This window comes from Octopus bimaculoides, chromosome 18 (genome assembly GCF_001194135.2).
Source record: "Octopus bimaculoides isolate UCB-OBI-ISO-001 chromosome 18, ASM119413v2, whole genome shotgun sequence".
NCBI classification, from domain to species: domain Eukaryota; kingdom Metazoa; phylum Mollusca; class Cephalopoda; order Octopoda; family Octopodidae; genus Octopus; species Octopus bimaculoides.
Window position 1 is genome coordinate 30,642,035 of NC_068998.1, and position 15,870 is coordinate 30,657,904.

Genomic DNA, 15,870 nt, shown 5'->3' on the forward strand with positions numbered 1-15,870 from the left:
TATATATATATATATATATTCTTTTCTACTCTAGGAACAAGGCCTGAAATGTTTGGGGAGGGGACAAATCTATTAGATCAACTCCAGTACGCAACTGGTACTTAATTCATTAACCCTGAAAGAATGAAAAGCAAAGTCGACCTCGGGGGAATTTGAATTCAGAACGTAAAAACAGATGAAATACCACTAAGCATTTTGCCCTGCATGCTAAAGTTTCTGCCAGCTTACCCCTTTGATATATATATTGTTAAGTTATGCCCCATAACCTTGCCACTGTCAATAACTGTTTAATGGCTAAAAAGAATTCCCCTTCCTCTTCTCTATCTACTCAACTCCTCTGCTAGCAGTTACTTATCTATGAAGGCTTTGTGGCAGTGAAGGAAATTTAATTCAGACTGTAGCCAATAACTGTTATCACCGATATGGATAAGGACCAGCTGCAGCCAGGCAAGTACCCACAAAAATGTTATTTCCAGCTGTTATAAACAGTCTTCAAACTACCCTTTTACTTTCTCAAGACCACAATCTTAGAGCTGCCACAATCAATGTTGGCAGATTGTTGGTGAGATTGTGAAATGCTTAACTGGAGACATGTAAATGTATACTGTGTGCAAAGGAATAATGGAGAGAAACCTCAACTAGACTACTTGTGGGCAAAGAAAGTGGATAAAAATTCTTCTAAATGGGGAATATGACATGGGTGGGTGGTGTAAGTCTACTTTTGGCAGAGAAATGAGTGGATAAGGTGATCTGATCGATGTACTCAGGGTGTGTGATAGGATTATTAAGCTAAGAATAATCTTGTATAATATAACAATGACAACATTTATATCTGCATATGCTCTACACAGTGGACTGGAAGATGAACAGGACCATTTCTATGAGACCTTTTGCAGATTACCTCAACAATGAAAGACAATGTCCTTATTATTGCGGCTGGTACCTTCAATGGGCATGTTGGGCAGCACTCCAATGGATTTTATGGCTTGCATTGAGGTTATGGTTTTTGTATTAGAAATGAGGAGTGAATAAGGCTGCAGGAATTCTGTGATGCTACTGACTTGTTAGTCAGCAACACTAACTGAAAGTAATCAGCCAGCCATCCAATCATCTATCAATCTGGTGAGCACACAAGCCAGATTGACTATATTCTCACCAGAAACAGGAAGAACCAGATGCTTGTAAATGCAAAGTCCTTCTCAGGTGAAGAATGTACAACTTAACATAGGTTAATGGTTAATAACTAGAAGGACCAAGCTTAAGGATTGTTCAAACAGTCAAAAATTTAGAAATGTTTTAATTAATGCATTTGGCAAGGAGAAAGAGACAGAGATGTATAACATAGAGAACAAATGGAAGCTCTTACAGGATAACATACACTAAATCTGTGGCTAGAACAAAGCTTCAACTAAATCAATGGTGACATAGTGGTAGAACAGTGATAAACAGAGTCACAAAAGAGAAGAGATGGGTTTGGAAAGTGTTGAAAAATGGAGGTAGCAAAGAATCATATCAGGTAGTTAAAAGGGAAGCTAGATGACAGGTTTATTTAGCAGGGGTAGAAGCAGAAAGGAAGATGTTTGCCAGTCAGTATCTTACAGTATGAGGATCAGAAGCACAAGATGTTCCAGATTGCAAGAGAGAATCAATGTGGGTGAGGAATATTTATGGCTGAATAATGGCATGCTTGACTTAGTGATTCTGAAAAAAAGAGGCATGGAATTGCTATGAAAGGCTATTAAATGTGAAAAATGTATGCGAAGAAGAGAGCTATTTCAATGTGAACCCAATAGAGAGACCAGTTATCCTAGTTGACAGCAGTATGATAAATTAGACAATTAAGTATATGAAGAAAGGGAAGATCTCTGGTCCATCAAGAATTATTGCTGAGATGCTTAAAATATCTAGCAATGTTAATCAGTTTATATAGGAAGACGTCATCTCCAATGACTGGTGTAGCAGCATTGTAGTCAGCTGTTACAAGGGTAAAATTGGATGTCGTAAAGAGAAATAATTACAGGTCTCAAATTGCTAGATAAGGTCATGAAAGTTACCAATTAATTAGGAACAGAATTAAGCTAGCTGAGATGTACTTTAGTTTCATGCTGGGAAGAAGTACTTTGGATGCTATCTTAGAAGTATTTAGCTAAGAGTAAACTATTGTATTAGGCATTCATATCCCTAGAAAAAAAACCTTTGATAGAGTCTCTTGCTGTGATATAGTGGTCCTTGAAGAAGCTAGGGGTAGAAAGTCATACAAGCCATGTACAAGAGTGTGGTCAGTAAGGTAAGAGTTAGCCACGAATTCAACAATGAATTTAAGAGTTTGCTTGAGTTATGTTCTTAGTCCCCTCCTAATTATTTGGCTAGAAAAGAATTTAAGCCTGGCTGTCTTTTGAAACTACCATATACTGATGATTTCACTCTCATAGTAGAATTTGTAACAAACTTTGGAAAAAAATTCCAGATGTGGAAGGAAAATCAGAAATCAAAGGACCTTAAAGTCAACATAGCAAAGACCAAAGTTCTAGTAAGCAGGAAAACAGATAGTACTCTTCTCTCTTCAGGTAAATGGCTCTGTTTGAAAGCAGTGTTTATATGTGAAAGATATGGAGGAGCAATGAACAGTAAGGACACATAGGAAATCGATTTTGTTCAATACTCTGGAGGTAGTAGATAGTTTCTGTAACTTGGATGACCTAATTAGCAGTGGTGGAGGATGTTCTAACATGATATTTGCTAGAACAAGAAAAGTATAGGGAAAGTTCAGAGAGCTATTAAACCTGTTGGCGACAAAAATTTTCTCTGTCTGAATGAAAGGCAGACTGTATGATGCTTGTGTATGAATCACAATGCTACACGATAGTTAGACATGAGCCCTGCATACAGAGGACATGGGAAGACTACGGAGGAATGTAGCTAGTGTGCTCTTTTGGATGTGCAATCGCAGTGTGCATGTACAATAAAGTGCTAGTGTATTGAGAGAAAAATAAGGCATAAGAGAAAGACTGCTAGTTTAGCCATGTGATGCATATGAATAAGGACAGCTTCATATAGAAGTGCCAATCACCTAAAGGGGATGGAACATGTGGAAGGAGAGACCCAGGAAGACATGGGACAAAATATTGAAGGCTAATCTCAAAACATTGAGCCTCACAGAGGAGATGACTAAGGACCGAAACGATTGGTGATTTACTGTACTTGAGAAGACCTATTCATAACAGTAAATATAATGACCTAAAAATATCTTGCCTATACTTGTATGTGCTGGGCTCTGTCCATACACCTCTAACTGCCCTGTCAAGTATTCCCCACATCTCATCTCCCTGCCCCACATACCCAACAACCTCCCCTTTTTGACACATCCCCTAAATCTTTGTGCTAGCAGTTCTTTTCTGCCTTCTCTCACTTTCATCCTTCATTCTCATTATCAACCTCTCTCATGTACCATTCCGCTTCCCTCTCCTGCCATATTCCTTATTTTTGCAAGTTCTGTCATCTCTTTGATGTATCTGTCAGGTCAGTCCTTCCTGTGAATAGCAATGTAAATAGTTATTGCAATTATATCATGTCTTGAGGAAGGTAATATTTTGTGGAAACTGCTACTGATGAAGGCAATATCTTCCACACTGATATAGTATAATTGACCTTACATTCCATGTCCTTCTATATGGGATGTAATGCATCTATCACAGGTTCAAGGTAGGCTACTCTTCCTGTCAATGTTGCTGTTATCCTCTGGTTTGTGGGATATGTACCATGTATTGGGTTTTGACACTATGATGAGGCTTCTCTGTCAAGCTTCAGCTTAGTTAGGTCAGTCCAACTTCTTTTGAGACATGTAAGACATGCCATTCAGAGAATCTGCTTAGGAATTCTTAACTTATTCAGATGTTGTTGCTTTCACATTTGAGTACACATGTAATGTACTTGTTTTTTTCTTTACTGTTCAGTTGATATCTGAGTGATACAATGTGATATTCAAAGGCTGTTTGGACTGACCTTATGCTCTGCCATCATCTCTTCATCTTACATATATCCTATCAGTGTCACTGTTGATGTGGAAGTGACCAGTGATGGTCAGTACATTTCTAGTTTTGATGTCCAAGCAGTGGATCTCACCAAGTGTCCAGATTACTATCCCAATGTTGGTACTATGCAGATAGCTCAGAGTTTCACATTTTTTAGAGTCCGCGGAAGTATTCTTTTGTTTTGTGCATTACTCACAGTACCAACATATGCAACATTTTCATTAATTCCAAGTAACCTACAGTATTTATCATTAGAGATAGGAGAGATATACAAATCATTGATGTTCATGTTCTCTCTTTGGTTGACAATCTTTCCTCAGATGACTATCGAGCATTTATCTTGCCTATACTTCATTCCTATGTCCTGTGAGAATGTTATGACAATTTCTAATTGTCCCTTGATGTTATTCATGTTACCATAATACAACTTAAGGTCATTAACAAAATATGTATGTGTGATAGTAGTTTTATTCTTTTCTGCATATCTCAACATGTAGCCATGGCATTTTGTTAACAGGGCTGACAAGGGATCCATTGCCAGTATAAACTACATTGCAGATTAACTGTCAACCTAGAATATTCCCATTCTGTTTGTAACTATGGGTGTTGCTTCGGTTGTTAGTGATAGCTGAGTGGATCGTGTTGTAGTCAGTTTTTCAGTGGCATTAACTAGAGCAGTTGGTACTTTGGTAAGGTGTAGTGTTTGAGAAACTGTTCAGCACAGCCCTAGACTCCTTTCTTTCCTCCTGCATGTTCATCCGTTATCACATAATTTGTTTGGGAATGGTCTTTAAGAAACCTGTGTACAGTTTGTACATAGCATCTAAGCATGTCATGGTCCTGTAGTTTTTGGCCACCTGAGTCTCTTTGTTCTTGGGGACAAGTGTAGTCCATACAACCATCAGCCAATCTTGTATATCTAGCTCCTTGTTCATTGTTTTTTAAAACAAGGTTATGGGAATTTCCTGCTGAACATGAGCTTTTCATACTAATAGCCTACTATCTGGTCTCTCCCAAATGATTTTCTATTTAATAGTTCTGTAATAACCATTAGAAGGGCCTCACAGGTGATGTTATATATTTTGGGAGAGGCATTGACACAATTCATTTAACCATGTTGCATGGCAATTGCAATCTTTGTTTGCCTCCCAAATTCCCTGCCAGAATGACTCCAGGTCCTTCTGGGAAGGAGTATTTACAACCTTGATGGTATGGCCTATCATATTGCAATATGCAGCTTACGGGTTTCTCGTAAACTTGCAAATCATCGATTCATGTTCATGCAATTTTTTAATTGCCTTTAACTTACTATAGATCATGTTTGAGGGTGATCAGTTTGCTTGTGAGTGTTTCTTGGTGAAAATTCCAATACAATTTGAAAAATCTATCTTACAGTCATAGCTGATGATTCATGAAGTCAGTTTTCACTTTGCATTTGATTATAGGATCCAACTGTCCAATCTTTTTCCTGAGTCCATTGATGTTATTTTGGAGGGTGACAATTCATTTAGTATATCTGAAAATCTTAAAGGAAAGTCTTGCCTTTGTTAGTCTGAAATCTGTTCTTGACCACTGATCCATTATATCATAATTTCCTTGTTAGTCATCATTTTTTTCACAACGACCACTAACAAAATTAGATGAATTTAAGGTCTATAAAATTGGTGAGTTGTTAGTTTTGCAAAGCACTTCTGGTTATTTGGACAGCTGAAATGTCCCCTGCATCATATCAGCACTAAGACACTGGTATCAGCTGCTTCAATGAGTGCAAGAGTCCCTGACACTAATGGATTCTTAGTTACATGATCTGTGTGTGCTTTTTTTTTTTTAATGATTAACACCATTTATCCCTGCTAGTAGTGGTAGTGAAATATATTTGAACTCTGTTTCTGAGTACTTATACTTGTGTATGAGTGCCAGTTGAGACACACAACTCAAAATATCTTCATATACTGTGAAATGGAGGCCTGGAAAGAAATTATATATTGTTGCTAGAAATATGGTACAAGCAGGTCTAAATACTCAGTGGCATGAGAGTTCTAAAAGCACTAAAGTCAACACTACTGGGAACAATGTTATTAATTCAGTAGTACGACAGTATAAGAGAGTATGTGTATACACAGATATTACAATTTATATCAACAGAACAACAGAAAAGAAACTATGTGCATGTGAGTGAGTAATTGTGAAAATGAAAGACTAAATGTGAATGTGTGTTATATCATTTATATCAATGTACTACGCAATCAAGACACAGCAGCAGTAGAATATATCACTTACTAATCATAGAGTTTAATGATTCGGTCACTGTACTGCAACTGCTTCAGAAGAATCACCTCCTTTTTGTAGCTCCCTATGGTAACTGTGTGAGTGTCACCAAAAGTAATGCACTTAACTGCCATTCTATTTCCACTCTGGTCAAATACTTCATACACCTGTGGGAGATAAGATGGATAAGATGAATATTACAAAAACTGATATAAATTCAGTTGACTAAAACTGTTGACTTTTCTCCTTTCAAATTCTGACAAAAAAATGTTTTCTTTTATGATTTCATCAACAAGGCCCTGATTATCGATTATAAGTTGAGAAAGTTTCAGAGTAAATATAGCTCTGGAATGTAGGAATAAAATTCATATTGTTTAGTATGTGGCTTATTCTTATAACTTGCAAACTGTCAGCATTTTTAGCAGGTTCAGAAAAGCAAGGGTTATTGTAATTACAGTAGATAAAGTGTGAACACTCAGATGGGCTAGACATATAAATGAAATTCTTTAAAAATGGTTTTTACTTTTATTCCATGTAAGAGAGACATATTTCTTTACAAGACTAAAATAAAAGCAAGCAAATTAGATGTGATTTACCTCAATTCCATTCACTTTCATATCATATCAAAGTAAATAAGTGTTCTTTGACAGCTGAATAGTATTTCACTGCAACTCCCACAGTCACAGCCAGCTAGCAATACATGAACTGCAGGAGAGCATCTACACAAGTGCTATGCCTGCTACAAGTAGCAGGTGAATTTCTCTTAAATCATACCCATCTTAAAAAAAATAAATACTACAGTTGGATGAAAAAAGAATAAAAGGAGTACAAACATAACAAGAGCAGTGTGGATTATGTTTGCTCAGTCAGGATTGACCTGGGGTTAAACAACCAGTAATGCAATACAAGATACCAAACCAACAAAAGTGGAAAAGAAAACAGCAGGGATTCAATATTCGTTTTAATATGAGAACTGGAGTAAAGTTGTCATTGCCTTTCACTTACAACTGAATTGTGTAGTTGCATAACACCTCTTCATCAACTAGTAATTAGTATGCATCTAGTATATAACAAAGAGCTACAGCATAACTAAGAATAGCAAATAGCGTGTGTATTTTATGTAATTCTTCCATCACTTTTTTATTTTCTATTCATCATCCTAAAGACAGTCTAATATGCCCTCAACTCTCAAAAGCCTCACTGAAGACTTTATCCAATCCTCAGAAGAAGAAACAACAACAACAACAACAACCACAACCACAACAACAACCACAACAACAACCACCACAACCACCACCAGCACCACCACCACCAGCACCACCACCACCACCACCACCACCACCACCACCGCCGCCACCATCATCATCATCATCATCATCTAGCCCATGTTTCTATGCTTGCACGAGTCATACAGAATTTCTATGCTTGCACGAGTCATACAGTCATACAGGCTTTCTACAACTAGATAGTTTCCTATCATCAACCCTCACCTATTTCCAAGTAAGGCAATATTTCTCCATGGCCAGACATGTTTTCAGTACATGACTGGAAACAAACAGCATCACTTGTATGACAGTGATGCTCATTTACAATCATCGTATGATGTGAAGAGAAGAGCACACACATATGCACTCACACACGCATGCATGCATTCATGCATTCATGCACGCATGCACACACACACACACACACAGACTATATTATAAGACGCTTGTATACAGTGCTGTACAATGAGGCTGAGCCTGAGACCACATAGTTAGGAAACAAGCTTCTTAACCATAAAGTCACACCTGCACACACATAGATAGATAAATAAGTACTTACTGTACTACTTCCACCTTTACCAACCTTCTTTACAATTGTGTACACTTTATTGTTGACCACTAAAGAACGTAGTTTCTGAAATATTAAAATAGGCTATGTTACTATATCAAGTGGATAGATATATCACAAATTACAAACACACAGAATGCCAGAAGAGGTGTGACTGATAACAAAACCAAAGTACCTACCTTCTCTAACTGTACAAAATTCATTGTAGAAGGAGCAGTAACCTTTACCTGCGGAGTGATGACTGCATTAATACTACCAGGACTGAAAGACAAAACAACACAATAAAAGAAGCAAGCTCCCCCAAATAAGTCAACATTAAATACAAGTTACAATCTGCTATATAACAGTGCAATTTTTAAATTTTTAAGTGTTAGTCAAACAGATACAATGATCCTTATTTTGAGGAACAAGGAACTGTATAAGCAACTAACAATCATTGAGCTTAATAATTACTTTTGAGTGGATACAACAGGTCAATGAATGCTGCCTGTATTGAGTCTCTGACAAAAATACTTAACTCTCAATATCACAGTGCACATATAACAAGGTGCTATCTCTCAACTGCTTCTACTGCTACTATAGCAGTTGCTGGTATTCTGACCTAACAAGTAGCACTCCACATTCACTGTTCTTCTCATCATTCCTATTTTTTGTAATAAATAATTTGCCTAGGAATTTCTATCATGACTGCAACCCTCAAGAATTAACTGCTTAAATGTTTCCTTTAGATGTCTTCCTACAGAAGTTCAAGCTCAACATCATTTACAACAACTCTATGAAGACTTCAGTAACTTCCCTCCTCTTCAAACTATTTAGGAAAAAAAACATTATGTGTGTGTATATTTCACTACTGTTGCCAGTTCGTCATGTTGTAAATAGGTAGCTTATCAAGGTCCAGTTTGCTAGTGCATTGACTGACTAGTATTTCACTATATTTAGCAGTTGATTAAAACCTATATCTTAGCAAAATCTGCAATAAATGAGTCAATGAGGGAACCTCTAGACAATTGTTCAACCTGCTAGAAAAAGCAACCAAATATATCATTCAAGTCAAGTCTTCAAAAGGGTGAGGACACAAAAGATAATGCTATGCTGCATACATGACAGTTAAAAAAAAGATCACAGCTGGAATGTCAATCAAACAGCTACTCTAATTGTTTGAATGACTACCAACTAGCCATAGGCAATCAGGGCTAACCAAAGGCTAAACATGAATTAACAACATCTATGAGAGAGAAATATTGAAAACTGAAAATTGTATAAGTCAGGATAAAGTTCAGTACACATTACTATATTAGATATCACTTGTGGAAAATGATATGCAAGGGAATCAGGGTTGGTTCTGCTAAAATTCCATTTAATCACTGTTGTTTCAATATTCTGCTAAAATTCATTTTCATCACTGCTGTTTCAGTATTGCAGACTAAATGATCACATCTTTATCATTATTCCAGTTTAGCTGCATATTGATCATTGATCAAAGTGCAAGAAATGATGAAGCAACATAGGCAAGAAACTGCAATAAATTACTTTAAAAGTCATAATTTAACTTGTCTCTTTTCTGAAATGACATCACTACCAAAATTTAAAAAATTATATCCAGTTGTATGCACTGCCATTAATAGTCACTATAAAATTGAAAGTACTGGCCCCAGTGTGGATAAATGCTGACTTTCAAATTCATTAAATGAAGAGGATGCCAATCTATTACATTCCTCATTCTTATAAGATCTAACATTTGCTCCAGAAATACAGCCCCTTCCTCCAAAATAAACCAAGTCAAACCAAACCAATCATTTTTAAAAAAATTAACCAGCAATGGGATTTGTACTTAACTTTCAAGAACTGGGAGTTGAAACATCTTTCAATGAAGACATGACAACCTAGTCTTCATCACTGTCCCTCCCCCACTGGAAGAGTATATTAAGAATCTCAGATGATCTATCATTGTGACTTGACATATATATCATTGTTAAAATAGCACCAAAAAAGCTAGACTACCGGTTTAGGGTCAGAAAATAATGAATAGCAGCTGATCCTACACAAAAGTCAACTGTGAACCACACGCAAACATCCTAGACAAGCAAAGATTATGCAGTACTGAGAAGCAAAGACGAACAGACAATAATAACCACTAGCTTTTTTTCTTACAGCCTCTTGTACAATGGTCTCTGTCTCTCTGAATTTGCATATTTTTCCTATCTGATTCACTCATCTAAAATACATCCTACTGTATTTTATTCCCCAGATTCAGCAATTTACCGAGCCATTTTCATATACACGGCAACCCTCTGAATTTATTCTTGGAATTTCCTGCAGGCATCAATCTACAGTAGTTCAACTGAATATCAATTTTATCAAACTCTCCAGAGTGCAAATGCCTATCAAGGTCATGAAACTACCCTCTCTCCAAAGGAAAATATGTCTAAGAACTAAATTTGCAAATACTTACATGTTCTCTTCCTTTGATAAATATCCTTCTTTTACAGGTCTTGAATCTTCAGGATTAGAGTGTCTTGGAGTCTGTGTATTTATTTCCTTCAACTGTGAATTTTCAGTCAATTGTTGAGGACACTGTTCAGATAACTTTGGAGCATCTTTGAGGAAATCTAGTTGGCGCTGGACTGGAAGTGGGTTGTCAGGTATAGAATGTTCAAGTGGCATTTGGCTTTGAAAGCATTTCTGGAGTAGTTTATGTTTACTACTTTGTGGTGAGGTTTGGTATTGGTCTGGAATGCCTGTAATCATACTTTGACAAGATATCAGTTGATCTTTGGGTAACTGTTCAAGCACATCTTTTGATAAGCAGTGGTTATACTGAATTGGATTACCACTTTTGTTCTTATCATGGGCATTCAAGACGGGTTTGTATTTTAACTGTGATGATGTTATCTTGCCATACTCTGCTGCATTACAAAAGTCATTACTACAAGCAACAAACTTGGAACAGTCACCATTGGAATGAAGGAATTCCTGTATAGACTCATTTGGTCTTAATGAAAACAATAAGTTTGTTTTTTTCTTCTGGCTAAGAACTGAAAAAGTATCGAAAATGTTGAAGTGATTATTAATTTCTGTTAGACTAGTATCTCCTTCTGGCTGTTCATCATTGGTAGAGCAGTGTTTCAGAGTTTCACTTACAGGTATATCACATTGGTGAGGGCTTATCATTTTAATTGCATTATCCAGTGTACAACCAACACTAGGCTGACCCAATGAAGCAATAGAAGTATTTGCTTGGCCACATGGTAAAAGAGAGTCAGATAATATTGTCCTTGGAGTTTGAGGATGTGTTTTGTCTTGATGAGAGTTTATGTTCTTTGGTTTTTCAATACCTGTGATAGCACTGTTATCTGGAACAACATATTCATCATCATCATCAACATATTTAGCAACAGCTGATTCTTTTCTGGCTGTTTTATGGAACAAGTTTCTGTCAACCAAGCATGAATTGTCACAAGACTTGGTCCTTTTAATATCAGTTAAATTGGAATCTGGTTTGTCTTGATTATGGCATGATAGCAAAAAGTCAGATTTTGGCGAAAATACAGAAATGCTGTCCTCAGATGATTCAGACAATTTAGTCTCAGTTTTCTCCAAGTTAGAGTCACAAACTGCAGTTACTTTAACATCTTCTTCAAGTATAGTACCAGTTAGCCTTTGAGTCTGTATGTGTTTTCCAGTAAAAACTTGAGACAATAGCAAAATATTTCATTTAAATGTGCATAGAAAAGAATACGTAAAAGAACAAGCAAGGACTACAAAAACCACTTCAATTTTAGAATTCATAATTTGCTAGAAAAGGAAACAGCAGGGCTAGTAGCACAATGATCATTTTAGTTGACACCTAGTCATTCAATTTTCACCTGGCTGTTTTTCAATTTTTTAAAATTTATTACTTGTTTGACAATGTGCTTTCTCATTTAATATTTATAAAAAATAAAGTTTTTAAATCTTGACTAGTTAAGTGTAAGTTACCATACACAAAGTGATGAGCAGAAAATAATTTCAATCAATTATAACTGTAACTGTAATACAAATAAAAAGTCATTAGCTTTTCTGGAAATTACCCTCATAAAGAGCAGGTGCAAGAACTTCCAAAACATCACTTGACTGACAATTAATGGAAACATGTAGGTAAGAATAGTCTGATCTTTGATAGCTATAGTGACAACTCCAGGAAGGCTTCAGCGTTATTACACCTCCCCTAAAAAGTATTTCCACTTACAACAACCAAGACATTAAAACTTATAAGGTTTTTAAATAAAAATAACTTACAAATTATGCAAATTAAATTATGACATTGGAGAAGTTTTCAAAGGCACTTTCAGTACAAAGAATGGATGGTGATAGGTAGTCCAGTGATGTCTGATACAAAGTTTGTAATCTTAGTGATGAGAGCGTATGTGACTCCGTAGTCCAAAACTGGAGACATACAGGCGCCCACACATGTCACAGTGATAGTCTGTTGACTAGATTGAGGTGGACGCTGCTCGTGAGGTGAGAGACCTCCACAGTGATCTGTCTGTCGCGGAGGCTTCAAATTCATGTGGCATAATGCTGCTCCGTTTGAGGTTAATTTTCAGTGTCTTTGTATCTCAGTTTAGGCCTTCCTCATTTGCATGAGCCCTGCATGAGCTCACCATACACCAGCTGTCTGGGTACACAGTTGTCAGTCATTCTGATGACACAGCCACTCCAGCATAACTGAGCTTTCAGCAACATTGACTTACTACTTGTTGAACAAGCTCTGTTTAGTACTTTATGGTTTGTTACACTGTCTTGCCAGTGAATGCCTATGATCATGCACAGTGCCCTTATGTGAAATTGTATACAGAATGTATAGTTAAGTGCAAACTATCATACTTAAAGTGATGAGTTAAAAGTACATCTGAATTAATAACTGAAATTACAACAATGATAAAAAAGTCATAAGCTTTAATGAAATTTTCTCTCAAAATTTCAAGATTCTCTCTTTCACCTCACCTTTGTCTTCTTAATGACCACCAGTACAGCTCCATAAAGCAAGATCTATAGGACACATACTCTCCTAGAGAACCCACACTTTCAAGAAATTTGACAAAAACAATGTTGCTGCACTTAACAACAAAGCATTTGACCATGTCTGTTATGTGAATTTCCATGTCCTGTTTTTTGGGATTTGACGGTTTCACTTAAATTGTATCATCACAACATATGCTAGGGGTGCATTCGGAGATGCATACTATCTGGTGTAGCTCAAAGTTCAGTTATACCCTCCACACTAATACATAAATTAAATATTTGCTGTTACATCCAACAATGCCCATTCCTGTGCCCATGATAACACCCTACATTCTACACTAATCTTCTGAAAACAGGCATCATCAACATTGGAAGCATGTCAATCTGGTCTCCTTCAACAAGACACTGTTCCTACACATAAAGCAGACAATCTTCTACTCCACAAACAACCTAGTTCTGAAAAATATGCAAATAAAACTCTGTAAGTTGTACAAACACTAGGCCTCACAATCACTGACAACCTATCTTAAGATGTCACAGTCACAAAATAACAAAAACTGCATTTCAAAACTTACTTCACGTCACAATAGTTATTGAATCTCTAAAACAGTCAAGATCAACAAAATATATGCTCCCATATCTGAGGCAGTGCTATACGCTAAAATACCTGAGATTGCACCCAAAAGGAAACCACTCAATTAATTGGCATAGAGTCACCAATATACTTCATTCTTTCTCCTGAAGACATACGGTTCCTAACTTTTTTTTTTAATCCCAACTGCAATGACTTCAACTTCTCAGGGCAAACTGATTGTGTAATACTTCTACATACCCCCACTCAAAATACTTATCTCAAGTCCTCATATCACCCATATTGTATCTCCTCCCACTCAGGCCCAGCATTAAGCAGATTGCCAAACCTCATGAAATTTCTTCACCATCCATGTTTTCAGCAGCTACATTGTCCAACATTTGCTCATTCAGTCTACCTCGGTATGAATCAGTACAATCATTAAGCACAGCTTACTGTTGTAAACAGAAAGCATACTGCATAGTAAATTAACTAGTGCTTTGTTAGCTTGCATTAATTTAGGCTTGGATCTTCTATGGCATTACCATAAACTAGTTTCAACTCCTTCTGTACAATGCCAAAGGGCATCTTACTGCTTTCATTATCAAAATGCACTTGTTTTGATAATGTGCTGAAAATTGCCTGCATTAGCTTATTCATATTTACATTAAGATATTGACATAAATTGTTACTAAATTAGTGGCATGTGATACACTAAGTAAACTGCTGTTAATGGTTCAATATTGTTTCATGTATGCCAACTTGGCCAGAGACCTGAGGGATGCTAGATTCAAAACAATCAAGGTTGGCGTCAGGGATTTTGTGGGCTCATCTGCCTACAGCCTCATGAAACAGCTGTCCATCTCTGGAAGAAGCAGGACTAGAACTTTGAGGGCCATGGGAGAAACGGTGGAGAAGGCCTCAAGTTGGATCTGGTCTAGGAGGAACAAAGGCCAACTTCATAAGGCTTAATTTGCCCCAATTCAAGCGGGTGCCAGATTGGCGTAGTCGTATAGGCCTGCACCTCTGGAGCTGGCGATCCGAGTTCGAATCCCACTGGGACCAGGAGAAAAAAGAACCCTCACACCTGGGTCATGCGAAAGCTCACCAATGTACCCAACTGGAAACGAGTACTTAGCCCTTCTCAGGGCTGCAGCACACGTCACAACAGTGCTAGAAACCAGAGAAACCAATCCCACTTAAGGCATACTAAAACAGACAGCAAGTGGACATCCAGGAGTCATGACTCAGATGTGGCCTGACCCCTCTAGAGTGTCAGGAGTTAAGGGCCAAAACACTTGCCTAGAGGGGATTTCTCCTCTGAGGACTACCTGCTGTTACGCTCTCCCTGAGTTTCTTTCCACTATGGGTAAATGGGCTATATCTTCCAAATGACATTTTTCTTTATTTTTATAAAGTCCAATGATTTTTTCAAAAAATGATAAAAAATTATTTAAGCTTTCAGATTTAGTAATAGCAATTCTAAATTTGAATGGTTTTATAAATGTAGCAAATAAAGTGTTATGTGTATAATATGTAGACATTGAATAGGATGTTTCAATTTCTGATAGTGAAAATGAGTCAGATAGGGTTAATAACAATTTGAAGGAAGAAAATGTTGACAAAATTTTAAAATATTTATTTTCCAAAACTGTCAGAAGAAACTGAGCCAAATCAGTCATGACTCAAAACTTACAGATTATCCACTTAGTTCACTTCAATTCAAGTGTTCCAAAGAAGTGTAAGAAGAAAGGTGAACAAATTCACTGATTTTACTTGTATTTACCTGTAATTATGGTAGTTTTGAGATTTATTGGGTTGGCAACAGATGGAACAACTCAACACGGTTATTCAAGAGAAAAGACCTAATCAGCAGCATGGAGTTCTTCTGCTGCATGATAACACCCGCCCTCATATTGCCAATATGAGGAAGACCTGGGCTGAGGTGGTGAGGCAAGACCTTCGTACATTGGGCCTCACCGAGGCGATGACTACGGACCGAGACCTTTGGAAATGGGCTGTGCGTGAGAAGACCCGGCAAGCCAAGTAAGATCGTTGCCAGTGCCCCTGGACTGGTTCTTGTGCGGGTGGCACATGAGATGCACCATTTTGAGCGTGGCCGTTGCCAGTACCGCCTGACTGGCTCCTGTAGGATTTTCGAGC

The 15,870-nt window shown here is 37.2% G+C and overlaps 1 protein-coding gene across 1 annotated transcript in view; it reads right to left on the reverse strand.

Moving 5' to 3' along the window:
- The window catches only part of LOC106875756 (uncharacterized), a 263,867-nt gene that overhangs the window by 108,390 nt on the left and 139,607 nt on the right, over positions 1 to 15,870 (reverse strand). Inside the window, exons 10-13 of the mRNA XM_052974191.1 lie at positions 10,585 to 11,821; positions 8,312 to 8,393; positions 8,124 to 8,198; positions 6,312 to 6,466 (exon numbers count right to left, since the gene is read on the reverse strand). Coding sequence (XP_052830151.1) covers positions 6,312 to 6,466; positions 8,124 to 8,198; positions 8,312 to 8,393; positions 10,585 to 11,821 — 1,549 coding nt within the window. The remainder of the gene's footprint in view (positions 1 to 6,311; positions 6,467 to 8,123; positions 8,199 to 8,311; positions 8,394 to 10,584; positions 11,822 to 15,870) is intronic.